The 24,752-nt window shown below is 65.7% G+C and overlaps 7 protein-coding genes across 7 annotated transcripts; 5 read left to right on the plus strand and 2 right to left on the minus strand.

Annotated features, from left to right (window-relative positions):
- Window positions 1–950: 950 nt before the first annotated feature.
- On the plus strand, window positions 951–1,838 carry EMIHUDRAFT_423536 (hypothetical protein; the record flags this gene model as incomplete). Its single annotated transcript, XM_005786958.1, has 2 exons — window positions 951–1,292; window positions 1,359–1,838. The coding sequence occupies 2 exons, from the start codon at window positions 951–953 to the stop codon at window positions 1,836–1,838; spliced, it is 822 nt and encodes a 273-aa protein (XP_005787015.1).
- Window positions 1,839–2,950: 1,112 nt separating this feature from the next.
- On the plus strand, window positions 2,951–3,917 carry EMIHUDRAFT_363460 (hypothetical protein; the record flags this gene model as incomplete). Its single annotated transcript, XM_005786959.1, has 1 exon — window positions 2,951–3,917. A coding segment is annotated over exon 1 (482 nt), but the record flags the coding sequence as incomplete, so codon positions are not given.
- A 1,136-nt stretch (window positions 3,918–5,053) lies between these two features.
- On the minus strand, window positions 5,054–6,953 carry EMIHUDRAFT_455577 (hypothetical protein). Its single transcript, XM_005786960.1, has 4 exons — window positions 6,599–6,953; window positions 6,289–6,375; window positions 5,678–5,754; window positions 5,054–5,325 (listed from the first exon to the last, which is right to left on the minus strand). Exons 1-4 carry the CDS (start codon window positions 6,917–6,919, stop codon window positions 5,235–5,237), a joined length of 576 nt encoding a protein of 191 aa, XP_005787017.1. The 5' UTR covers window positions 6,920–6,953; the 3' UTR covers window positions 5,054–5,234.
- Window positions 6,954–9,121: 2,168 nt separating this feature from the next.
- Window positions 9,122–13,508, plus strand: VPS35 (vacuolar protein sorting protein 35; the record flags this gene model as incomplete). The annotated part of the gene is made up of 11 exons (XM_005786961.1): window positions 9,122–9,471; window positions 9,580–9,664; window positions 9,874–10,068; window positions 10,254–10,433; window positions 10,707–10,880; window positions 11,008–11,222; window positions 11,558–11,672; window positions 11,982–12,137; window positions 12,368–12,592; window positions 12,814–12,906; window positions 12,978–13,508. The coding sequence occupies 11 exons, from the start codon at window positions 9,122–9,124 to the stop codon at window positions 13,275–13,277; spliced, it is 2,088 nt and encodes a 695-aa protein (XP_005787018.1). The 3' UTR covers window positions 13,278–13,508.
- Window positions 13,509–17,768: 4,260 nt separating this feature from the next.
- EMIHUDRAFT_228583 (hypothetical protein) lies at window positions 17,769–19,289 on the plus strand (the record flags this gene model as incomplete). Its single annotated transcript, XM_005786962.1, has 1 exon — window positions 17,769–19,289. The coding sequence occupies one exon, from the start codon at window positions 17,769–17,771 to the stop codon at window positions 19,287–19,289; it is 1,521 nt and encodes a 506-aa protein (XP_005787019.1).
- A 2,368-nt stretch (window positions 19,290–21,657) lies between these two features.
- Window positions 21,658–22,376, plus strand: EMIHUDRAFT_71351 (IMP2 inner mitochondrial membrane peptidase-like protein; the record flags this gene model as incomplete). The annotated part of the gene is made up of 3 exons (XM_005786963.1): window positions 21,658–21,855; window positions 21,942–22,016; window positions 22,104–22,376. The coding sequence occupies 3 exons, from the start codon at window positions 21,658–21,660 to the stop codon at window positions 22,374–22,376; spliced, it is 546 nt and encodes a 181-aa protein (XP_005787020.1).
- Window positions 22,377–22,814: 438 nt separating this feature from the next.
- On the minus strand, window positions 22,815–24,420 carry EMIHUDRAFT_441271 (hypothetical protein). The gene is made up of 4 exons (XM_005786964.1): window positions 24,326–24,420; window positions 23,808–23,885; window positions 23,668–23,724; window positions 22,815–23,467 (listed from the first exon to the last, which is right to left on the minus strand). The coding sequence occupies exons 1-4, from the start codon at window positions 24,404–24,406 to the stop codon at window positions 22,895–22,897; spliced, it is 789 nt and encodes a 262-aa protein (XP_005787021.1). The 5' UTR covers window positions 24,407–24,420; the 3' UTR covers window positions 22,815–22,894.
- Window positions 24,421–24,752: the final 332 nt, after the last annotated feature.

Consider the following 24,752-nt stretch of genomic DNA (forward strand, 5'->3'; position numbering starts at 1 on the left):
CCCAACCACCGCCCTTGCCAACATGGCCCTAGCCGCCACCGCCCTCGCCACCACCGCCTTCGCCAACACCGCCCTTGCCGCCGTCGCCGCCGTCGGCGCCACCGCCCTCGGCGCCCTCGGCGCCACCGGCCGCGCCACCGGCCGCGCCACCGGCAATTCCTCCGTCGCAGCCGCCGCCGACGCCGCCGTCGCCACCGCCGTCGCCGCCGTCGCCGCCGTCGCCGCCGTCGCCACCGCCGTCGCCGCCGTTGCCGCCGTCGCCGCCGTCGCCGCCGTCGCCACCGCCGTCGCCGCCGCCACCGCCACCGCCCTCGCCACCACCGCCCTCGCCACCACCGCCCTCGCCACCACCGCCCTCGCCACCACCGCCCTCGCCGCCGTCGCCGCCGTCGCCGCCACCGCAGCCTCCCTCGCCGCCGTCCCAACCGCCCCTGCCGCCCCCGTCGCCCCCGCGGCCCCCCGCAGCACCTGCGCCGCCGCTCCTTCCATCGCAAGGCCAGGAGGCGGAGATGATCCTTGCGATCGCGGTGGGGTCGGGTGTTGGGGCCATCGGCCTCGTCGCCGCGATCGTCTGCAGCTGCGCGCTCTTGGAGACAAGGAGGCGGAGCAGGGCGCGCGAGGGGCGCGTCACGGTCCGAGTGGAGCCACGCCAGGAGGTGGAGCTCGCGCAGGTGGAAGAGCCACGCCAAGAGGCCGGTGGCGACAACGAGCAGAGCGCGCGCGACAGCACGCAGGACGACGCCCTGAATGCGGAGGAGGACTTGCAAGAGCCCAGCGTGGTCCACACCATGATGGTCAGCGCCGTCGCCTCGCTGGTCGGCGGCCTCGACGCCCTCCGCGTGCTCCACACCGCCACCGAGGCTCACGTCGAGGAGAACCGCTTCGCCAACCCTCCTTCAGAGCTCGTGTTTGGGCGCCCCGCCACAGCTGCCTTGGGCGTGGAGCACTACATGTGCGCTCCAAGAGAGGCTGTCCTTCAAGGACTGATCGACGGCACCGCCGCCGTCATCCGGGAGGTGAGTGCCGGCGGCACTGACGACGACCGCGAGTGCCTCGACTACATCCTGCACGCCGAGGCGGGCTCGAGCGAACAAACCTATCAGGGCGGGCTCAAGCGCGACTGCGACGAACGAGGCAGGGTGCTTGCGTGCCGCACCGTGGCCGACAGCAGCGGCGTGATGCGCGGGATGCGGCTAGAGGACTTTGTCTCTCACCGGAGCGCGCGGCTGGCCAACCTGACTGAGGCGCACGTGGTCGCTCTTCGTCTCTATACTACGCAGGCAAGCTCCTCTGTCTCCAACCCTCCCGCTGCCCTCTGACTCGGCCCGTTTCTCACCTCGTCCTCTCTCGGATCCCAGGCCTACAAGAGCATAAACAACCCGCTGCGCGACAAGGACCGCTTCTTGCGCGGCGAGCCGCACATGCTGCCAGTGACGGTCGCACTAATCCGTGATGCGCTCGGCAAGCTGCGGGCGGTCGAGGCGGACCACTCGCGCGATTCCGCATTGCGTCGCGTCTACCTCTACCGTGGCATGAAGGACGTCACGGCGCCGGCCGACTTCATGGAGCAGGGCGGGACGGAGCTCGCGCCCATGTCGACCACATCGGACCTCAGCGTCGCGATGAAGTACTCTGCGAGCGTCAAGGCGGTGCTGCTGCGGCTCATCACCGACTCCTTCTACGAGCGCGGCCCTAACATAAGCTTCCTCTCCGCCTTCCCCGGCGAGGCGGAGTTCCTCTTCCCACCGCTGACGTACCTGCAACCGACCGGCGACGTCGAGACGGTGGTGGTCGAGGGGCTTTCCTACGAGGTGGTGGACGTGCGGCCGCGGATCTGATTGGTCTTTGAGACCCGACCGGCAGCGGCGCGGAGCCCGTCGACATGACCTGCATGTGTTGCACCGCCCGCGTCCCCGCGAGCACGCCGCTGCCAGGGTCCGACCGCTGCCAGGATGGTGGCGGATGCGGCCGTTGCTCATAGGGGGGGGGGGGGGGGTTGGGGGGAGGGGGGGTATTTGTCGAGGTTTGTGGGTGTGGGTGTATGGCCATGGGGTGCCGGCCTAGCTACGGGATCGTGTGATGTGCCAGCCTCGCATGTCTTGTGTCTAGGAGAGAGGCTCCGTCGTCCGTGCCCCCCGTGGCGAGCAAGTGGATGGCGTGACAGGCAGGGGAGGCCTCTAGGGAAGCAGGGGGGCGGGGGGCTCTCGCCCGGGGGACGACCGCGAGGTGGCATGAAGGTTGCAGCGAGAATCGGCGAGGGCGCTGCGAAGGGAGATAGAAAGAGGCAGACGACCAAGGGTTTAGGGTGGGCGACGGCTAGCACCACCACTCCTCTCCTTAAAATCCCTGTGTGGTGGCGGCGTGCCGTCCTCCCATCCCTCCCTTGGGTTGTCTGTTTTCTTTCTTTCTTTAAGATATTTCTGGTGGCGGTCGCGCGCTGCCGACGGCTCGCCGGCGTGCGCTCGCGGCGCGCTCGTGGCGTTCAGGGCGGCTCGCACACACACACACACACACACACACACACACATGCATGCATGCATGCATGCATGCATGCACAGACACACAGCCCCTTCCCCTCCCCCCTCAAGACCTTCCCAAGGGCGAGGACACGCGCAGGCCGCACCTCTAGTGAGGCCCGCATAGTATGTGGGAGACTCATGCCGCCGCCCCTGCCACCCCTGTGTCAGTGTGCCCGTGGTAGTGAGAGACTGCCGGTGAGAAGCCGGAGGAAGGTCGCTAGACTGAGATGAGACCGCCAGTGGAGTTGGGATTCCACCATGCACCGCGCTGCGAGCCTGTCGTGTCCCTTGTCAGGAGCAGGAGCGGCCGCACACTGCTCGGTAGTCGGTACCCCCCCTGCACATCTAAAGCCATGGCCGACCCCCCCCCCCCCCAGCAGCAGCGCTCTGCTGCTGGGGTCATGACCCCCCCCCCCCTCTCAGCCGCTGCAGGCGCTTGGACGCTCATCGTTCTCGACTGGGTGCGCGACCTGGGCCCGCGCTCCCCCCGGCTATTGTCGCGATTCACATTCATATCTCCACCGACGGCCACGCGGCGGCGGCGGCCTCGCTCGCCGGCTCGATGTTGAGGCCTGTCGAGGTGCTCCTCGATCTGACTGACGACTCGCTCCTCACACTCGCCTTTGTCATCGGCGAGAACCGGGTACCGAGCGTGCGGCGCCAGCGTGCGCTCATGTGGGACTCGCCCATCACGAGTGCAGCAATCGAGCTGAAGGCACTGTCGTGCACATGCCACGCACTGCACACGCTTCTGGCGCCGCACTTGACGACGCTTCGCGAGCACCTCTTGGAGAAGCTGCGGTGCTCCCAGGGCAGCACCGACGTTACCCGCAGAAGGCTCGCCGACCAGACCCTGCTGCTCTGGCGCTCGGCGCTTCTGAAACCTCAGCACCGTTGCGCTGCCCTGGCTGAGGACAGGGTGGCTGTGAACCCTGCCCAGCTAGCGGCCACCGAGCGCGAGATCGCAGCCCTCACGCTGCCTGCCGATGGCAGAGCACGCCCACGCTCGCGCACCACGCGAAGTCGCCTAAAGCTCGCACCGGCGCAATCTTAGCTCGGCCTTAGCTCAGCGTTTCCGACACAGCGGTCACAGTGGCCGCTCGGCTACTACCTGATAGTCCTACCACATGGCCGAAGCTGAGCTGCTACTTCTGCTACGATATAGCGCATCACCTGGCCGCAGCTGAGCACACTCAGTGACAGCTTCACGCTTAGTCCGGACGTTGCTGTCTTTGTGAGCGTTATTGATCCATTGCCAGGCTTTAGGGAGGGGGAGAGGGAGAGATCTCCGGTAGCCACAGCTCGTACGCGATCCCAGGGCAGGGGGGTGTGGTTTCTGGAGCTCTAAGGGGGGACAGAGAGAGGAAGGGAGATTGGTGTGCCTGTTTTTCGCGCTAAGCATTTTTTCCCCTCTAGCCTCTACGGCTCTAGCTTGTAGCTAAAGCCGTATAGGTGTCGAGAGACTCACTTATTTTTGATTTTTTTCATGCGCGAGAGGCCGAGAGAGATGCGTTCAAAGTTCAATTTTGAAAAAAAACTGTTCAGTTTTCAAAGGCAAAAACGCCAGCCTACGCCCTCCCCTCACACTGACACTTCTCCCCTATTCCCGTCTTTAGGTTGCGCACATCTCCCAGCGAGCTAGGTTCTCCGCTTTTTCTCCCCTAGTCATCTGCCCGCGCCGCGCGCCTCTGTGGGCGTCTAGTGCAGCCACTGACAGAACTGTTCCAAAGGAGTGGTCAACGTCTCGCCTGAAGTCGGGTGGGCTCGCGCACTGCTTAGCCCTAGGGGAGGGGTGTGTGTGAGGTGTCGGAATGGTAAGGTTTCAGGCCGCCAAGGTGTGGGGGATTTGGGGGATGAGTCAGGAGCCAGCAGCCTTCCTGCTGGACCTGAGTTCACAGCTCCTCCGCCCGACGGGGTGGTCCCTTGGATTCGGGCCCCGCTCCCTTTTCCTGCGCCTGGTCTGTCCCTGTCAAGTGTGTGTTGCGAGATGCAGAGCTGGTTAGGCTGGAGCGCGGGCGGTGCGGTGGCAGGCGAGGGCAGCGCGGTAGGCGAGAGGCGGCCGCGGGGCTTCGAGTGGCGCGATAGGAGGGTAGGCTGGCTGTGGAGGGGCGCCGCGTGGCCTCGGCAAATGAGTAGTGCTTTATGAGCGGCCAGTTTTGTGCGTATTGCATATCGAGCCTGCGGTGTGGCCTAGTTGGTGCAGCGTTCGGGTCGGGGACGTTTTGGTCGTTGGTTCGAGCCCAGCTGGTGCAGTTCGTAGTCGCGTAGCGCGCGGGTGCGCGGCAGCCTCGGCAACCGAGGCGACAGTGGCGAGCAGGGGCGAGCAGGGGCGAGCAGGGGTCAGAGCAGTGCGGCGCGCCGAATTTTTTTCGATGGGCTCGGTCAGTGGGCGTGTCAGGAGGCGGCCGGCCGGGGGAAACTCGGCAGTAAAACTCCCGCGCCGGCCCAGGAGGTGGGAGTGTCACGGAGGCGGCCATTGGCGCGCGCTCCTTCTCTTCGTGGGTCCGAGTTTTCCAAAGTTCAATTTTGATTAGTCATCCACTTTTTGTGAAATTTGGACATTTCTCACACGTTGTGTGCTAGGAAAGCTGGCTGCCGCCCAAGGCATGGCCGTCAAGCGGAGATAAGGCGCGGAGATGCGGCGGTGAGTGCGGCGGCGAAACTGCGTGGAGAACCACGGCGCACCTGGCAGGGCGTCCTAGTGACGCACCCGCCTCACGCGCCGCCTCCGCCGCCGCCGTCGCCGCCGCCGCCGGGCCCTTTGTCACCGTCCGACTCCGGGGCGATGGAGGAGGTGAGGCCCCACCTGTCGGCGGAGCGGCGGCGTGTCAAGGGGCGCGAGAAGGCTTTTGCTCGCCCTCCGTGCGACCGCCCGTGTGCCGCATGTCTGACTGTCGCTGTCCGGTCGCGCGATGACGGTCCCGGGGCTGTGCTGTTGTGTGAAGGGGGCGCGGGCGAGGAGGCGCCTCGACTGCACCTCGACTGCATCTCGGCTGTACCTCGGCTCTGTCCCTCGACTGTACCTCGGCTGTGTGCCTCGCCTGTGTGCCTCGGCTGTACCTGTATCTCGACTGTACCGCAGCTGTGCCTCGGCTGTACCTCGGCTGTACCTCGGCGGCATCTCGGCGGCATCTCGGCGCATCTCGGCGACGTCTCACTTTTGCAGCTCCATGCAGTACTTCTTGGCTTGCTGCTTCCAGGTGATGGTGACGGTCGCAGAGCCCATCGTATGCACCTACAGGAGATGATAACGGGGGCGATATCAGGGACGTGTCGGGACGATGTCGTCGGGACGATGTCGGGTCGGGGACGTGTCAAAGCGGCGTCGTGGACGTGTCAGAGCGGTGTCAGGGACGTGTCGGGACGATGTCGTCGGGACGATGTCGGGTCGGGGACGTGTCAAAGCGGCGTCGTGGACGTGTCAGAGCGGTGTCGGGGACGTGTCGGGACGATGTCGGGTCGGAGACGTGTCAGAGCGGTGTCGGAGACGTGTCAGAGCGGTGTCGGGGACGTGTCAAAGCGGTGTCGGGGACGCGTCAGAGCGGTGTCGGGGACGATGCCAGGGCGATGCCCCAGGGACGCGTCGGGGACGCGTCGGTGTGAGGTGTCTGGGGACTGGATCGAAGAGCCGGGTAGGCTCTGCGAAAGGGCCCTCTCGTACCGCTGGGTGTCTTGCGAGTCTGCGTGTCTGTCTCGCGTCCACCCATACCGCGTTGGTGTCCAGTCCGAGCCTCTGACTGTTCTTCGCCCCTCCATCTGTCTATCGCACCGTGGTTGTGATGCGGTGGGCCTTCTTCCGCGTGACCGTCTTGACGACCGAGACGATCGCGTAGATGACGTAGTCCCACGTGTGCACCTGCGCCGCACGCGCGTGCGTTGGGCGAGGCAACTCTGGCGGCGGCGGCGGCGGCGGCGGCGCGGCGCAGGCCGAGCGGCGCTGTCGTGTCGGATGGGGTGCGCTTTGCGGCTGGGAAGGCCGCCGATCGGTGGCACCAGCGGCCGAGGCGAGGGCCAGCGGTAGGGGAGGTGCGGCGGCGGCGAGCAGCAGAGTGCGGGGAGCCTTGCGGCGGCTGGCGCACGTCATCGTTGTGTATCAGCAGCCGCCACATCGGCTCGTTTGCAATCTCCTCCTTGCTCATCTGCTTGGGCTCGGCCTTGGGCCGCTCCACCACCGCCGCGCCGCCCTTCTTCGCCTTCTTCTCCCGCTCCAGCCCCTCCTGCATCCACACGCCACCCGCCGCAGCCGCTGCAGCCGCGCCAATCGCACCGCGCGGCCGAGCTGCGGCCGCCGCAAACCGCGGCTGCAGCAGCGGCCCCCGCGCAGGCTGCGGCCGCAGCGCTGTTCTCGCGGGGTGCAGCGTCAGCGCCGGCGCTACCAAGAGAGCCGCCAGCAGGGACATGATCGCGGCGCGGCGACAAGGGTGGTGAGCGGAGAGCAGCGGCGAGCTCAGAAGCGCCACCAAAAGAATTCACCGGTGCTTTCTTTCTTTTTTTCTGAGAGCGCCTTCGTTGTTAATAGTACAAACCCAATGGTCCTCTGCGAGCGGTCCTTCGTTGCAGTCGCACACACGCACACGCCACACCGCACCGCGCGCCCGCCCACCGCCCCGCCCAGGCGGGAAAGAGATGAGGAGATGGGACAGCAAAGGAGGAGTACGAGCACGTATGGGAGGGTTCAGTAATGCGCCACGCTGCCCGGCGTTTCTCACTTTCCGGGACAGCCCCGCCCTTTTGAGGCGGGAGAGTGACGGCTACCCCGTACGCGCCTGTTGCTCTACCCCGACGCCGACCGCCCATTCCCCCCTCCTCGTTCCCGCCTCGAACTCTCCGGACCCCGACAAGCCGCTCGCCGTTATGGGCCTCTGCCCCGCACGCTCCCGCCCCTTTTGCCCCTCACACACACACCCAGGCCCGACATGCACATACAAGACAAACCCGGCGTCCTGCTCTCAAAAGAAAAGAAAAAATGGGAAGGAGGAGACCAGCGGGGGAGACTCCTTTCTTAGCTTGGGTGCGTTTTATTTATAGCCCCCGCTACCCAGTTGCACTCGTGCGACGTAGCGGGGGGCCACGACTACGTTTACGAAAACAGAAGTTAGAGAGAGAGATTTTTAGCAATACCTTAAAGAGAGGTTACAGGCGTGTAAGGTCCGTTAGCGCAATACCAAACAACTCTAACACTCACACGTCATTTGGGGCCTGGAGTTAGTCGCGAGGCGGGAAATCTGCTCCGAGTAGCCCCCTGTTGCTTTTCAACACAGAGCCGTTTTTTCGAGAGAGAGATTTTTAGCAATACAATACCAAACAACTCTAACACTCACACGTCATTTGGGGCCTGGAGGCTGGAGCCCTGTTCACGCGCGCGCGAGACGTGCAGACAGGGTTGCCAGGTGAGAGCGAATGGCGCGGTTCACGCCTCGCACAACAGAGAGAGAGATGCGCTCTGCATGGTGGGACATAAAAGAAAGCGAGTACGTGGGCGAGTAGGCCGTGCGGTCGACGCTGCCGCGCGCGACTTTGCGCGCGGAGAGAGAGATTTTTAGCAATACCAAACAACTCTAACACTCACACGTGTTTTTGTTTGTTGCGCGCGAGGCGGCGCAGCTTGAGAACGGCGGTGGGCGAGAAGCCGCCGCCGAAAATCTCGTGGAGCAGCAGGTTGAAGTTGTTGCGCTTGACAAAGATCGCGTCGTGGTAGAAACCGCGATGCGCCTTCGTGACGTAGCCGTGGCCGTTCTTGTGGTCGAAGGGTTGGCCGGGCTGCCCGCGCGCCTTGCAGCCCATGTTTAGGCGGCGGGCCTTCTCCTCGGTGTTGCCGAAGGCGTAGGAGTGGCCAACGGAGGCGGGCGTGCCGCCGCTCGAGGCGTTGCCAACGCCCGCCGAGGAGGTCTTGAGGAGGGGCGTCCAGAGCTTGACTTCATTCACCTCATCGCATCCTCCCGGGCCAGCGTGGGGTTCCGCGAGGTCGACCTTGTACCCCTCGTTGTACTGCCGGTTTTGTTTTTTTGGTTTTGTTTTTTTTCGTGGCAAAAATCGTCACACAAAAGTCGGCGCCTCGAAGGGTGAAGCGGGTTAGCCTCTTCCCACCCAGGTTTCGCGACTCTGCGTGGCCGACTCACACAGCGAGCCTTCCTGTCTCCCTGCTGCCGATTCATCGGTTGTGCTCAGTCAAGATATTGTAGAGTAACAAGTCTCTGTGCGTTTACGTGAACAAGTCTCTGTTGCGTGACTCTGTGCGATTTCGGGCCCGGGGTTGCGCGTTTACGTGAACAGCAAGTCTCACCGAGAGGAAGCGCCGGAGTCCGGTTCGCGGCGCTGGAGTTGGCCGCCGCTCTGTGTGTCACGCGATGAGCGCAGCCGAGGCCCTCGCCCCGGCCAAGCAGGCGATCAAGCAGCAGGCGTTTTATATGAAGAAGGCGCGCAATCCCCGCAGATATACGAGCGACACACGCCCCAGCAGCACCGCACATCGCCCGCCTGCCGCCAGCCTCGGCACGCCGTCGCCGCGCCGCCCGCTCGTGTGATCGTCCCCGCCGCGCTCCAACGCCTCGCAGGCGCTCGACCAGCGCCACCTCCGCACTGCCCTCCACCATGCCGCGACGATGATCGGCGAGCTCCGCACGTCGGCGCTCGGGCCAAAGGCGTACTACGAGGTGTACATCGACGTGACGACGGAGCTGCGGCACCTGGAGGAGTTCTTCGAGGCGGAGCACGAGCGCGGCCGCCCCATGGTCGAGCTGTACGAGCTCGTCCAGCACGCGGGCAACGTGCTCCCGCGCTTGTACCTGCTGCTGGCGGTCGGCCGCGTCTTTCTTCAGTCCAAGGAGGCGGCCGCGAAGGTCGTCCTCGAGGACCTGGTCGAGCACTGCAAGGGGGTGCAGCAGCCGCTGCGCGGCCTCTTCCTGCGCAACTACCTGCTGCAGTGCACGCGCGAGCGGCTGCCAGACACGGGGTCTGACTACACAGACACAAACACAGACAGACACACACACACACACACACACACACACACACACACACACACACACACACACACACACACACACGCATGCTCTCTCAGGTCGGACTACGAGGGCGAGGGAGGGACCGTCTCGGACGCAATCAAGATCGTCCTCGCCAACTTCGGCGAGATGGCAAAGCTCTGGGTGCGTCTCCCCACCTCTCTCCCCACCTCTCTCCCCACCTCTCTCCCCACCTCTCTCTCCACCTCTCTCCCCACCTCTCTCCCCACCTCTCTCCCCACCTCTCTCCCCACCTCTCTCCCCACCTCTCTCCCCACCTCTCTCTCCACCTCTCTCCCCACCTCTCTCCCCACCTCTCTCCCCACCTCTCTCCCCACCTCTCTCTTCCACAGGTGCGGATGCAGCACCAGGGGCCGGCGGCGAACAAGGAGCAGCGCGAGAAGGAGCGCGCCGTGTCAAGGGTGGTGCTGCAGCTGTGGACGGCGTCTCTTCACGGCTGCGGCTGTGAGCAGGAGCGCGCCGAGCTCAAGGTGGTCGTCGGCGGCAACTTGCACCGCCTGGCCTCGCTGGAGGGGGTGACGCTGCAGGTGTGTGAAGTAGACCTCGGGGCGGGGGCATGCGGCGCAGCACACAAACGGCGATAGACTGGCGCAATCCATGCCGGGGCGCACGCGGCGGCAAACGGTCTCTGCCGACACCGCGTATGGGCAAGACATCAGATCGCAAGCGCAAGGCGCGAGAGTAGAGGCCGGCGCCGCCGCCGGCTGCGCAGGTGTACACCGCAGAGGTGGTGCAGCCGCTGCTCGAGCTGATCGTGTCGTGCAAGGACGGGCTGGCGCAGGAGTACCTCCTCGAGTGCGTCTGCCAGGTCTTCCCGGTCGCGTACCACACCGCCACGCTCCCCACCCTCCTCCGCTTCCTCTCCTGGCTGTCCGCTGCCGCCGACGAGTCGGCACCCAAGATGTAGCCGAGAGATAGCCGAGAGATAGCCGACGCACACACGCACACACACTCACACACACACTCTCTCTCTCACACACACACACACACACGCACACGCACACACGCACACACACACACACACACGCCGCCGCCGCCGCCTTCGCCGCCGCCGCCGCCGCCTTCGCCGCCGCCGCCGCCGCCGCCTTCGCCGCCGCCGCCTTCCTCTCGTATTCGGCCATCCTCTGTGCTATATCTCGGCTGTATCTCGGCGAAGCCTCGGCAGGCGATCCTCTCGCACCTGATCAGCCGCCTCTGCGCGCTCGAGCCTGCCGACGGCGAAACAGAGGCGCGCGACGTCTTCACGCCCGTCGCCGACCACGTCGAGCGGCGCTGCGCCTCGCTGCGGCTGCTGCCGTCGCTCGCCCTCGCCCTCGCCCTCGCGCGGCTCGCGCTGGAGGCGAGATGCGCCCAGGCTGCCCGAGATGCGCCCGGAGATTGCACGAGATCGAGACTCATCAAGCCGAGGCCCGAGCGCCTCCGATCTCGGGCGACCTCGGCCGATCTCGGCCGATCTCGTGTGATAGGCGTACGAGGCGCACACCGAGTACCTCGAGCGCGCGCTCTCCCTCGCGAGCACGCGGCTCGAGTCGCTCGGCGTCGTGACCGAGAAGCGGGCGGTGGCGGTGGTGCAGGACTTGCTCTCGCTGCCGCTGAAGCGCAAGGGCGGCGACGTGCTGTACGTGCTCGAGCTGACCGAGTGGCCGAGGCTGGCGGCCCTAGAAGCGGAGTACGTGTTCATGTCCCCCAACCAGCGCCCGAGAGGACACGTGTTAAGCCGTACTCGGCCGCACTCCGCTGTATTCACTGTCCTCGCCTCCGTTGTACTCACGCGGTGCTCTGAAGACGACTCTGCACGATACCGTCCTCCCGCCCTGATGTCGGCGTCTTCAGCACGTAGGCTCGTGACGCTCGGCGCTCCACATCTCCCCACATCTCCCCATATCTCCCCATATCTCCCCACATCTCCCCACATCTCCCCACATCTCCCCACATCTCCCCACATCTCCCCACATCTCCCCACATCTCCCCATATCTCCCCATATCTCCCCATATCTCCCCATATCTCCCACGTAGGCTCGTGTCGCGGCTCGAGCCCGACGAGCAGCGCCGAGTGGTGTCGCGCCTGCTGCGGGAGGTTGCGGGCCGCGGCTGCGTCATCTCGGACTCGCTTCGCGCAGACCGGCTGCTCGTGCTGTGCGCGCCGCTGCTCCAAGGGGACTCGTCGCCCGCCGCGCCGGCCAATGGCGCCGAGACGGCAAACGGCGCCTCTGACCGCTCGGATGCCGACGGCGAGATGTCGCCGAGAGCGCTCCGAGAGCCCGCCGGAGATGCGCGCCGAGATGCCGCCGCGATGTCGCCGCGATGCCGCCGCGATGTCGCCGCGATGCGGCCGAGAGCCCAACCGTGGCCCAAGAGCGAGTCCGCATCGGCTCATGAGCATCGGCTAGGCTTGGACGTTTCCTAGACACTTCCTAGACACTTCCTAGACACTTCCTAGCATCGGCTAGGCTTGGACGCGGAGCTCGCCGACGAGATGGCGCCGGTGGCCGCCATGATGCACGCGCTCGCGCACGAGGACACCGACGCTGAGGCGCGCGTGCTCAACGCGGCGTACAAGCACGCCGCCGCCGCCGCGCCGGGTCGGCTGCCCCACGTGCTCGTGCCGCTCCTCTTCCGCTTCCTGCAGGAGCCCACCCCACCCTCACCCACCCCGCCCCACCCCACCCCACATCACCCCACCCCACCCCACCCCACATCACCCCACCCACCCCGCGGCCCGGCTGATGAGGCGAGGAGCCACCCCTCCCGCCCCACCCGCCCACCGCCCCACCCGCCCACCGCCCCACCCGCCCACCGCCCACCACGCCGCCGTCCTGCGACCAGCTGGCGCGCCGCGTGCGGCTGGCCGAGGAGGGCGGGGCCACGCTCGAGGTGTCGTGCGGCAAGCTGCTCGCCTTTGTCGGCCAGATCGTCCAGGCGGTGACCGCCGCCGCGCCCAACCTCGCGCTGCGCCTGTACGTGCAGTGCGCGCAGGTGGCGGACAGCTGCGGCGACGACGACGGCGCGTATGAGTACCTCACGCAGGCCTTCACGCTCTTCGAGGAGGAGGTGGCCGAGCAGAGCGCCAAGCTGGCGGCACTCTCCCTCCTCTCGGCCGCGCTGCCGCACATGACGTCCTTCTCCTCCGAGCAGTACGAGACGCTCGCGCGCTCCGCCACGCAGTACGGCGCCACGCTGCTCAAGAAGCCCGACCAGGAACAGCGCCGCCGCAAAGCACAGACCCGGCGCAGCCGTGAACGGCGCCTCTTCACGGATGACGCCGCAAGTAGGCGCGCGCCGTCGCGAAGGCGTCCTTTGCCTTTTGGCCGCTCGCGGGGCTCTCGCCCCACCGCAACGCGCAGCGCGCGCTCGAGTGCCTGCAGGTGATATCTGCCCATATCTCCCCATGTCTCCCCATATCTCCCTGCGTCACTCGTGTCCTGAGTGCCTGCAGCGCGCGCTCAAGATCGCCGACGGCTGCAAGCGGTCGGGGATGCACGCCCCGCTCTTCGTCGAGATCCTAGACGCGTACTTGTGGCACTACGAGCAGGGCAACGACCTCGTCACACTGGCGTACATCTCGTCGCTGATGCAGCTCATCGACCAGCACGTCGCCGAGTGGCGCAGCGACTGGCAGGCCGCCTCGGACGCGCCGGGCGCGCCGGCCCATGTCGTGCGCTACGTCGCCACGAGGAGGCACATCAGCGCCAAGGTGCGCGGAGGGTCGCAAAAGTACGAAGGGCTGCAGCTCTGAGTCGCGGTGCTGGTCTATGCCGTCACACCGCCACGGCTAGTGTGGCGTCGACTGCGAGCGCTCGGCGCGCCGAGTCGGCCCTAGAGGGTGGCACGAGGCGCGGCTCCGTTGCCCGAACGCACACATACAGGCCGTCGGCACTGCGGGAGGGTGCTGCCCAGGAGATGCGCTCGCTTTCGCGCAAGGGTGAGGCAAAGATGCACACGTGTCTTATATCGGTGTTTAAATATATCGGCGCTGGCGAAACGGGCCAGATCACACACACACGCTTCTACGGCTGAAGAGAAGCGATTTTCAGTTTACGGCAATTTACGCCGCAAACCGGAGACACATCCCCGTCATCCCCACAAGCCACATTCCTCGAGACAAAAAACGATTCCACACAAAGAACAACGTCACACCAACAGTGTCAGCTTCCTTTATCCTTTCCGCTTTCGCGCTTGGTCGAAATGGCAATATTGCTTATTGGTCTACTCCTCCGCGCTCCGGTGTCCGGACCTCGCTCGCGCAATCGCGGGATCGGTGGGAAATCAAACAAGAAGTCGCACGCCGGGCGCCCGTTGTGAGCTCTCTTGTGGACGACGGGAGGGCTTGCGTTCTCGAGGTCTCTCGAGTGTTGGCGTGCACCTCGATCCAAGCGGGCGGCGGCGGCGGCGGCGGCGGCGGCGGCGGCGGCGGCGGCGGCGGCGGCTGCGGCATGGTGCCCCGCTCGGACTGCACAATTGAGCAGTCGGGACCTGTGGCGATGCAAATGTCCAGGTCTCCGCAGTTTTGTGACAGGCGGCGGCGGCCACCACCACCAAAGGAGCCCGACAGTAACGTGCTGACGTCGATTTCAAGGTGCGGGCCCAGAGGTTGGCCCGCCCCGGTTCTCAAGTTGATTGTCGTGGACAGTAGGGTCACCCTCAGTTCTTGAACGTCCACGCGTAGCTTCATCGGTGTGCCAGCGCACCGGCCATCGAACTGGCCTTCGACCGCGCAGAAGAAGTACTTCATGTTGGCCGCACTATCCAACAGCCCAGGCAGCGCATTCTGCAAGTCTAGCCGCATGGCCACGTCGCTGCGCTGCAGTGGGTGGTCCGCCGAGGAGCGCCCCGCGAATGTGACCTCGGGCATGTCCAGTGTCCCTGTGCCGATGTGCGCCCACGTTGCGCTCCCCGATGCGCGCATGGTGGCGGAGAAGCCGGTGGGGTTGAAGAACTGAAAAACCTCGTCGGCGTTCATGTGATTGCGCAAGACATTCATCCCTTCATTCACCAAATTATTGCAATGATGAGCCGCGAGCCGGCGGTCGGCACTCGCACGCATCGAGTCCATGTGCGCCACCGACGCGTTTGCATCCACTTGCGGCTGTGGTGCCCACTCTTCCGTGTGCGAATCGTTGAGACGCCCAACCGATGCGCCAGGAGCGCGTAGCTCCGCCTCGAAATGCTCCCGTGGCTCAGTCACGTTCTCCCCGACTTCCGCCAGCCGACGGCCAGAGAAGACAACACACAAGGCTAGCCGCCATGCAAAACCACGAGGAAAATTGTTGCGATCGCGCGCCGCCTCGCAAGGACATCTGAGAACGCCAGAGTAGGGATTGAAGCCGAGCCTCTCCAACCCTGTGCAAGCCTCATGGATTATGCCGGCGAGTCTGTCACAGAGAACGCCGTTGACTACAGAGGACGCCGAGAACACCTGAGTCCGAAGGAGCCGACGGTCAGGGTTGCAGCGCAGCGATGGCGACCTCGGGTTGTGGGCCGTGCGCCCTGTGAAGGTTGTTGAAGAGCGTATTGACCATGTCGTCAATGTCGGTGCCGCACTTTCTCGTATGAAAGCTCTGCAGCGGCAGCAGCTCCTCGGCCTCCGCAAAGGGCCCCGGCTCTTGGGAGGCAACCGGGTCCGATTCCTGCACACGGCGCTGCTGCCGAGTGGCCCCCGCCGTCATGTCGGCGAGCGAGAAGGTTTCATCGATCGTGTCCGCATCGTTGACGAGCACGCCCACCATTTCGGCGGCTAGGCGGTACGCCAGGGAGAGGCGGAGCGTCGCGTCGGGATCGGCAAGCACGGGTAGCATGCGCGCGATGAGCTCTCCAGTCTCGTCGCCTAGACGGAGCTCGCAGTTGACGGAGACGTTGCCCCATCCGAACCCAGCCAGCAGCATCGGGGCAGAGAGTTCGCATGCAATGGCGTTCTGTTGGGCCAGCGTGAGGATTGTGGCATCCTCGCCCCACGTGCTTGGGTGGGGCGCTAGCGGATGCGACGAAGCGGCAGGAACGTGCGGATACGAAGCGACGAGCGACAGATCTGATACGGCCAACGCAAAGGCGGTGGGGTTGTGCAGCTGCGCCTCCACGGATACGGCCAGCGCACCCACGGATGCCGCTCGGTGCTCGATTGCCTGGGCACAACTCAATCCGCTGTCCGCCTGCACCTCGCTCAGCGTCTGGCTGCACAGCCGGACTGAGGTCAGCTGTCCGTCAGGCGTCGGGCGTGTCGACCTGGAGAGTAGCGTCTGGAAGGGCTCCGCCAGTACCTCGACCTCGGCGTACGGGTGGCGCGCATAGCCAGTGCACGGGTCCTCGCCTTGCAGCCGGCGCCTACCCTCAAAATCAAAGGCTAGGAATTTCTTGGAGTCTGTTCTGTGTGCGGCGGACGGACTCGTCTACGCCTTGCGCGGACTCGCCTACCCTCGTCGATGAGCCGCGACGGCAAGAAGGAGGCGGACTCGAGCTGCTCGTGCGCGACGCTCACGCCGAGCTCATGGACTTGCACCGCGACGCGGTAGGCAATCGACAGCTCGACTGGCGAGTTGGGGCTGTTCTTCACAATCTGCAGCAGCGCGCCGGTGTCCGCTCCGACGCGAAAGTTGCACGAGAGCGCAGCGACGCCAAAGGCATGTGCTGGCAGCGTGAGCGGCGCGAGGAGCGTGCAGGCGGCTAGTTGCCCCGCCTGCACCATCTCGAGCGTCGTGACCTCCGAGGCCCATGCGCTGGGGTGTTGGGCCACCCCGTGTCGCGAAGTCTCGACCACGGCCACGAACAGTTCGGACACGCTGACGCCCAACGGGGAAGGATTATAGACCTGCCAGGAGGCGGCGCGCTAGGAGAAATGGGCGCGGGCGCGTCGTGGCGCGGCAGGCGGCTCACCTGAATGTCCACGTCCATCGGGATCGAGCCGTTGGCCGCACGCTCCTCGATGTGGGCGGCGCACGCCCTGCCGCTGTCGGCCTGGATCGAAGCAAAAGGCGCACCGCCACACACCTGCACCGCACACGGTTTGCCCCCGAGCGCCCCCGCCTCCCTCGCGAGCTCCTCAAAATAGTTCGCACAGCCCTCTGGTCGGTCGTGCTCGTTCAGCTCACGCCGTGTGCCTTGGAGCGGCTGCCGGAAGAGCGAAAAGTCGGCCTCATTCGCCGTTATTGTCATCGAGCTGCTGAAAGGGAACGACATCAGGAATTCAACAGCGACAAAGTAGCTGACGCGAACGCTGATGCCGTCGGCCGTCATCAGTGCCTCAGACGGCGCATTGTGTGAAGCCAGCTCGCAGTACAAGGCTACCTCGCCCCAGCCGGGAGGGAGCGTGACTCCGCCACGAGCTAGCGAGCAGCCAACGAGTGCTCCCGCGCTGATGGTGGCGTCGGCGCTCGTGGCGGGGTCCATGTTGTCACTGTGCCCGACGAGCGTGACCGCGGAGTCGGTGCTGCTGACGCCGACGGAGAATATGGTTGGGTTGTGCACGCGGACGTCGATGAGCAGGCGAGTGGTCGTGCTGGCCGGGCTGCTGCTCTCTGGGCATTCATGGCCGCAGCGGCTCACGCCGCACACCTCAACCGATTGTGGTCCAATCTGGCCGAGTGGCAAGATGGCGCCCACGAGGAGCACGATGAAGACGATACACAGCAGGAGGAGACAGCAGCAGCAGCACAGGCAAAGTGCACGGCAGCAGTGAGGCCCGCGTGTGCCACGGGAAGTGGATGGGGAGACCTTCGCGGCCGGCATACGCTAAAGTCGTTACGACGTGACTTCTTTTTCTCGCGCAAGGTGATTTTTTTACTTGACATCTCGGACAGGGTGGTGTGTCCCCGCCCTGACTCCGCCAAAACGCCCTACCTACTACATTTGCGGGCGCCGACCGCCAGCCCCCCCCCCCCCCCCCCCCACCCACCCACCCTCCCTACCTATTGCGGGGCCCTCTGGGGCGGTCAAGATCGGACCTACCTACCTATTTGCGGGGCTCCGATGGTATGTATGTTCTATGTATGTAGAAAGATGAACAACAGTCAGGCTCGGACTGGACACCAACGCGGTATGGGTGGACGCGGGACAGATGATGACGACACGCACGAGCGACACACAGACACAAATCCGATGGGGCGCAGACCCCCTATCCGGGTTGGAGCCCGAAGGCCCCGAACCCTGTGAGCTGCCCCCCCCCGCCCGCCGTCGAGTAGCCATTCTAGACGCACGATTCGCCGCCCGTCGCCGCTGCCCCAGCTCCGCTCTGCACATGGGCTGCGCCTCGAGCGCAGAGAAAGTGGTCGTGCTGGACGACCTCGCGGCTGTGCGCACCGCATCTGGCCGCGCGCCGTGCGGCAAGTTTCTCTCGGCAGACGACTACAATCGCGCTTCAGCGTGCTGGACATTGCGTCAGGACTTTTCACTTGACACGTTTGCAGGACACCTCGAAAGAGTAGTGCGCCTGCAATCAATCTTTCGCGGATACGCCATCCGCAAGCGTGTGCGCATCGACCAAAATGTCTTCAAACTTCTCCGGCAGGCTGAAGCTTCATGGGCCGGGCCGCATGCCGCGGTGCGCCCGCCGGTCTGCCGGCCGGGCGACCTCGAGCGTGTGATCGGGCTCCGGCACAGGCATGCCAATGGCGAGGCGCTGCCGGGCATCTTCAACCCGTATGCCAAGGCAAGTGCGGGGCCTTGGGCCCGCGCGTCCTTCCACGTCCACACCAGCGACGGCGAGATCTTGCGCGCCGACAAGCCCACCGAGCAGATCCTCCGCGACTGCGCCGGATACAACCTGGTCGGCCTGGTCGCGAATGCGCACAACGCGGTCGTCGATGCAGATCTGGAGCAGCGCGGCGCCACCCTCGGCATGCATGTCCTCGCCGGCGCCGAATTGCTCTTCGAGTCCGGTCTTGGCCCGCACTTTGGCTTCTTCCCTCAACACCCCGAGCTAGCTATGGCCTACCACCCGACGATGGGCACGCCCATCGACCTTCCCAAGGCCGAGAGCTGCCCCAAAGAGCGGCTGTTTGCGGCGGAGCTGACGGGCGTCCACTTCCATGAGGTTGCAAACGGCTACGTCCGACTCGCCGCTCCCGAGCCGGTGGGCGGCTATTCGTGGCGGAGCGATGGACAGTGGGACGCGCTCCTCTCCTCCGGCTGCCTCGTGTGGGGCATGGGCAGCGGCGACTCGTACCAGGGCATTCGCAGCGGCATTCTCGGGCATGACAACTTGGGTGAGTACGTGCAGACAGGCGTGGGACTCGCGTACAATGTGCTCTGCGTGGCGCCTGACGCGAGCTTGGATACGATGTTGCATGCGGTGCGGAGCGGCTGCTTCTACTTTAGCACGGGGCCCACCATCGATCGCATTGAGGTGGAGGGCACTCGCATCACCGTGGCCGCGGCGGGCGCGCACAAGATCGTCGCGACGACGGACGACGGCGCTTTTCTCACGCAGGAGTATGGCGCCTCTCTTAGCTTCGACCCGTGGGATCTCCTTGCGCGCCGCGACGCCGGCACGCGCGACGCCACGTATGTGCGCGTGACGGTCTCGGAAGCCGTGTACGAGCCCCCAACGCAGGCCGGTGCCGTGCAGCGCTCGCGCATTGAGTTCGCGTGGACGCAGCCCTTCTGGCTGAGCCTCGACGGCTTCAGCCTCGCACGCGACCGGCGCAGGCACCTTCTCGACGCGGCAGCGCCCGGCCACGCGGCCAGCCTGCGCAAGAACTACAGAGACCGCTTCGACGAGACCTTCCGCGCGCGATTCGCGATGGTGGACTGCGCGTAAGATCGGCGGCTCGGCGCGCGCATCGGGTTCAGCGATTTAGGAACACGACCGACCCCTGGCCCTGCATGTGCTGGGATATCCCAAATTCCGGGTTTTTTTGAGAGCGCCTTCGTTGTTAAGGTGGCAGTCCGGGTTTTGCGAGACGGGTGTCGTCCCGCAAGATGGCATCACGCTCGCACCTGCCGACCGCCGCCACGGCGGCGAGACGCCTTCTCCGCCACCGCGGCGCCGGCCACAGGCCAGCGCTAGGCAGCTGCCGGCCACACTGGGCCGGATTTGCCGGTAACCGTCGCCGCACACTCCTACGTCCACGCCGCTGTGACGTCTGGCGACGAGGCGCCGGCCGCCAAGCTTCATCGCCAACGTGGTCGCTCGCTGGTCCTCTCGGCTCGGCCACGCGTCGGCCCAGCTCACACGAGCTCCAGACAGCCACCAGTCGCCACGCGCAAAGCGTACGGGTCGCCGGCTCCCTGTTGTGCTCTCACGCTGGCCGGCGTAAAACTGTGCTGGCAGTTGTCAAGCCGTACCCGTCGCGTTTCGAAAGGGAGCCCTCAATCGACGCGTCTACACGCACCTTGCCACCGCTCTCCACAACTGCTACCGTGGACATCAAGCTCCTCGACTCGATCTGCGGCTACGACGGCGCTCTAGCTGCTGGCTCTCGCGGGTGTCTGGCGACCCGCTCAGGCTTGCGAAACGGCCGGCCGCGGCGACGTGTTTCGAGCTCGCTGGCCTTCTCCGCGCGGCTGGGCCCGCCCCTAGTCGGGGCAGACCCGCCCAGTCACTGGGCAGCGCGTGCGCCGTCATCCTGGACGACGGTGTGCCGATGCATCCGGGAGGCTCCGCGGGGCTGCTATAGCAGCCTCGGGAGGGTCGAAAATCGAAGCCGGAGCGGCGGACCACGGAAGCTCCACGGACGGTGAGGCGGGCTGTGGTTGGCCCCCCCTGACCGGGTGAGGGAGTGGCGCCCCGGGAGTGCCGCTCCGGCGACGTCTGTGGCCTCCAAGGTACCGTGACCGCGGTGCTCGCTCTCGCGGCCGTCTCACGACCCGCTCGAGACGAAAACTGGAGCGGACGGTGCGACGAACCGCGAGTGGGATGGTCTTCTCCGCGCGGCTGGGCCCGCCCCTAGTCGGGGCAGACCCGCCCAGTCACTGGGCAGCGCGTGCGCCGGCGTTCTGGACGACGGTGTGCTGGTGCATCCGGGAGGCTCCGCGGGGCTGCTATAGCAGCCTCGGGAGGGTCGAAAATCGAAGCCGAAGCGGCGGACCACGGAAGCTCCACGGACGGTGAGGCGGGCTGTGGTTGGCCCCCCCTGACCGGGTGAGGGAGTGGCGCCCCGGGAGTGCCGCTCCGGCGACGTCTGTGGCCTCCACGGTACCGTGACCGCGCCGGCCTCGCTCGGGAGGCTCTTTCGGAGCCGTCGGCCTCCGAAACCGTCGCGTTGCTGCGCCTGGACGGCTTCGATGCTCGCCAAACCCGTCGGCACCGTTCATATACACATGAATTGTGAACGAACGCGCATTTTTCTGATACTTTACTCGCATATGCCGAAATGTTAGTTTCGATCTAGTCCTCACGGACACAAAACAGAGGCCTCCTAGCACGGAGAAGCGACTAAGAGTCGCCGACGTGCGAGTAAAGTGTCAGAAAAATACGCCCGGAATCACAATTGATCCCGTCGACAAGGCGCCCCAATCGCGGAGGTCTGGCGCGGGCGTGGAGGCGAGCATCGACGCCTCGACGGTTGCTCTTCAGAGGCCGAAAACAGGCGCCTGAAAAAGGAGAGAACGCGAGACTGATCACGCGCGCGGAAAAGCCCGAGGGGCGAATCTAAAGTGCCGAGGCGCTTGCTAATCACCCCAGCTAGGGCCACGGAGGCGCTCGCGGCAGGTCTCCGCGCGCGCGCTGGCCGGTGGCAGCTGATCTCGGGCGGCGGGCGGCGGGAATGGGCTCGGGCGGCACCTTTTGCCCTCAAAAGTCGTTCGAGAGTACCGGGTCGCGGCGGGAACGCGCCCATCCGCTCGATGGGTGTCAGGAGTCGATCGCCTGCGCCACGAGCGAGCACGGGAGTCGTCGCGATGGGAGTCGTAGCGGCGTGGCGCTGGGCTTCGAGAGAGCGACGTGGGCGCGGCGGCGCGGGCGGCCGGTGGGGCGCGTGAGGTCCGCACCTTCGCGACGGGCAGGCTCGATACGGCCGCTGGCCGGGGCGGCCGCTCGACCGGCCGCCGCGGTCGTTCCGGCGGCGGCGTCGGCGTCGGCGTCGCGAGCGAACTGGCTCGCATTCGACGAGCGACCCTCTTCACAGAACCCGGACTGCCACCTTAATAGTTTTTTCGAAAGCAAAGCTGCGCCCCCAGGGCATGGCATGACTCAGGTCCTCATCTTGTCAGAGAGGTCCAAGCGGTTCTTTTTGGACGTCGCGCGGTGGGTTCCGGTCGTGCTGGCCGTCCAGGAGTACGTTGGCACCGTCAGGCAAACCGAGGGTCGGTCGATGCAGCCTACTATGAACAGCACGCGCGCGTGGTGGCGCATCGGCGACTTGCTGCTCCTCGACCGGTGGCACGTGCGCAGTCGCGCCTCGCCCGAGCCCAGCCATCGCCAGGCACCCTCGCCAGGGCCCTCCGACGACGTGCGGTCTCCGCCCCGCAGGCGCGCTCATACGAGCGCGGCGACGTGGTGGAGCTCCTCTCCCCATGCGAGGTTGGCGACGTGCTCATTAAGCGGGTGCGCGACTAGCACACCCCACCGATTGCCGCCGAGTCCCAAGAGCGGAGTGTGCCGTCCGCAACCCGCGCCCTCCGCCTCCCCCAGGTGATTGGCGTCGAGGGTGACCTTGTGCGGCCGCGGTGCGGGGACGGTTCGCTGGTGCGGGTACCGCGCGGGCACGTGTGGGTCGAAGGGGACAACGGCCCGTTATCGCACGACTCGAACGCGTTTGGCTGCGTGCCCGCCGGCCTCGTGCAGTCGCGAGTGGCCGCGAAGATCCTCCCGCTCTCTGAGGCCGGCGCCATCGAGTGCCGCCCGCCGCCGCGCGACCGCGTCATACCGAGCCGATACCCGCGCGCGATGAGATATGGGGACTGAATCATGTTGTTCCCGTGAGTTAGGATTTTAGTTTTCGGGCCGTGTCTGGAAATGTTTCTACACATTAAGGTTTCTACATTAATTATGAGACGGCACGGCTCCGTCCTCAAGTCGTCCTCTGCAGCCTCTTCCGCGGACTCCGCTCTCGAGAAGTCGAGTCTTTCCGCCACACCAACAAAAAACGACAAAAAATGAACAAATACGTCTTTTCGTGTTGCTGTTGGTTGGAGGTGTTGCACCGCGGCAAAGTGGGCTGCCCTGCGCCCGGTGCCCGACTCCCCGCGCTTCCCAGCACCCAGGTAACGTGCAGGTCGCGCCCCCCGGGCCCTTTTTTTTGAGTGAGCCTGTCTACGGCTCTAGCTAGGTTCTTCTCGTCGTAAGTAACTCGTGAAGCAGTTTCTGTCTACGTATATAGACTCTCTAGTAAGCTGGCTCTATGTACGTACTTTTAGCTTACTGGGAGAAAAGGGAGAGGGAGGCGCATTGTATGTACAGCTCACCAGGCACAACACGCCCAATCACGGCAGCGGCTTTGATTTGGCGACGGCTCGGAGCCTTCCCCTCGGGTTGGCACGGATGGCCTCCAGCATGGCGCTGCTGCAGGAACGGGCACCGCTGCCGCCAGCCGCGCCCGGACTTGGAGATGAAGCCGGCGATGATCTCGGCAACGGCGGCGGCATGCTACTCAGGCGGGACGGGGAGGGTCGTGGCGGCGCGAGGAGGGCGGGGGGCGGCGGCTGCGAGGGAGGCGGCATAGACGTTTGGGGTGGCTGAGACGCGCACATGCAATAGGCCCCCCAAGCGTCAAGTGGCTGCCCCGCTCCGGTCGGTGCGGCAGCAGTGGTCAGCGGCTGCGGCTGCGGCGGCGGCGGCGGCGGCGGCGGCGGCGGCGGCGGCGGCTGCGGCGGCGGTGGCGGCGGCGGCGAAGGTGGCAACGCCTCAATCTTGTGCCGCAGTTGCTCGACGAAGGAGGCCACCGCGACGCCCGACGCGCTCGAGCGGGTGACGGCGTGCAGCACTGCGCGCATCTCCTCGCCGCGCAGCCCGCTGGTGCCCATCGCCAGCCAGCGGCCGTGCGACAGCCGGCCCACCTAAGGTAAGGTCAGGCAGGGTAACCGTCTCAAAAGATGTAAGTCTGGGTAGGGGGGGCGACCCTTGCGACTCCACGTCTAAACGACAGCCCCACGGCATCAAAAGTGCAAGGCCCGGTGCGCGCGGGCGAGCTGTGTGTGTGTGTGTGTGTGTGTGTGTGTGTGTGTGTGTGTGTGTGTGTGTGTCTCCGTGTCTCCACCTCCTCCTCCGCCATCAGGACAAGCTGCAGCTCCGTCGAGTGGGCGAAGCGGCGCGCCTGCGTGGGGACAGTCACAGCGCCGGGCGTGAACAAGCGCTATTGCGTGGACAACGTGTCTGTGGGACGAAGAGCGCCCGCACCTGCTGCGACGCGCCTTCCGCCCCGGCGGCGGCCTCCGCGAGCACCTTTCTCCAGTGGAGCTCCGCGCGGGCGTGCGCCTGCCCGAGATATGGGGAGATATGGGGAGATATGGGGAGATATGGGCGTGCGCCTGCCCGAAACGGGGGCGGGCAGGAGCAGGCAACCGCGAGTCAAACGATCTGAGCTGCAGATCAGCGCCCACACGGGGCGGGCGGAGGGTGCGCGCGCGCTTCTGTGCAGCTCTCTGGACAGCTCCGACGCGCGCGGCGGCGTGCGGTGGAGCGGCTGGAGAGGTTGTGTGGCGACGGCGGTGTGGCGAGGTGTGGCGAGGTGTGGCGAGGAGTGGCGAGAAATCTAGGCGCGGTGCGACGAGATGCGGCGAGAGATTTACGCGAGAGACGGCGAGCCGCGGCGAGATCTCTAGGCGAGCTGTGGCGAGATATGCCAACTCTGGCGTGATCTGGCGTGATCTGGGGAGATATGGGGAGAGTTGTGGTGGTGCGTGGGGTGGGGGCGCCTGCTCGTTTGCCTCGCGCTGCTCCTGCTGCTCTCTCCTCGCCTTTTCGCTCTCCGCGGCAGCAGCCTCGCTCGCAGCCATCGCCTCCCTCCGTGCCGCCTCCGCCCGCCGCGCCACCGCCGCGCGCTGCGCCCGCGGCGTCTCGAGCAAGTCTCCGAGCCGGATCAAGCCCATCTCTGCGGCGCCACGGAGGCGTGGCGGCGTCGCCTCATTGAGGTACACGGCTGTCATCCGCTCGTACTCCGCCTACGGTAAGGCAAGGGGGAGGTCACCCTTCTCGCACTTCTCCACACACACGAGGTGGTGGGGCAAGGGCCAGGCAGCCCTCGCGACTCGACGTCTAGAGAGACAAGAGCCCGACGGCATTCAGAGTGCAAGGCCCGGTGCGCGTGGGTAACGGTGTGTGCGCGTGGGTGAGCGTGTGTGA

This window comes from Emiliania huxleyi, assembly GCF_000372725.1.
Source record: "Emiliania huxleyi CCMP1516 chromosome Unknown EMIHUscaffold_148, whole genome shotgun sequence".
In the NCBI taxonomy this organism is placed as follows: Eukaryota; Haptophyta; order Isochrysidales; family Noelaerhabdaceae; genus Emiliania; species Emiliania huxleyi.

What these genes read in the sequence shown, in the direction of transcription:
- EMIHUDRAFT_441271 (XM_005786964.1), bottom strand. Translation starts at nt 24,406, where the DNA reads ATGGCTGCGAGCGAGGCTGCTGCCGCGGAGAGCGAAAAGGCGAGGAGA. An exon ending in AGCGCGAGGCAAACGAGCAG is followed by an intron (nt 23,886 to 24,325) that starts GCGCCCCCACCC and finishes TATCTCGGGCAG; the next exon opens with GCGCACGCCCGCGCGGAGCT. An exon ending in TCCTGATGGCGGAGGAGGAG is followed by an intron (nt 23,468 to 23,667) that starts GTGGAGACACGG and finishes ACCTTACCTTAG; the next exon opens with GTGGGCCGGCTGTCGCACGG.
- EMIHUDRAFT_455577 (XM_005786960.1), bottom strand. Translation starts at nt 6,919, where the DNA reads ATGTCCCTGCTGGCGGCTCTCTTGGTAGCGCCGGCGCTGACGCTGCAC. An exon ending in CCCACCGCATCACAACCACG is followed by an intron (nt 5,755 to 6,288) that starts GTGCGATAGACA and finishes CATCTCCTGTAG; the next exon opens with GTGCATACGATGGGCTCTGC. An exon ending in TACTGCATGGAGCTGCAAAA is followed by an intron (nt 5,326 to 5,677) that starts GTGAGACGTCGC and finishes CTCCGCCGACAG; the next exon opens with GTGGGGCCTCACCTCCTCCA.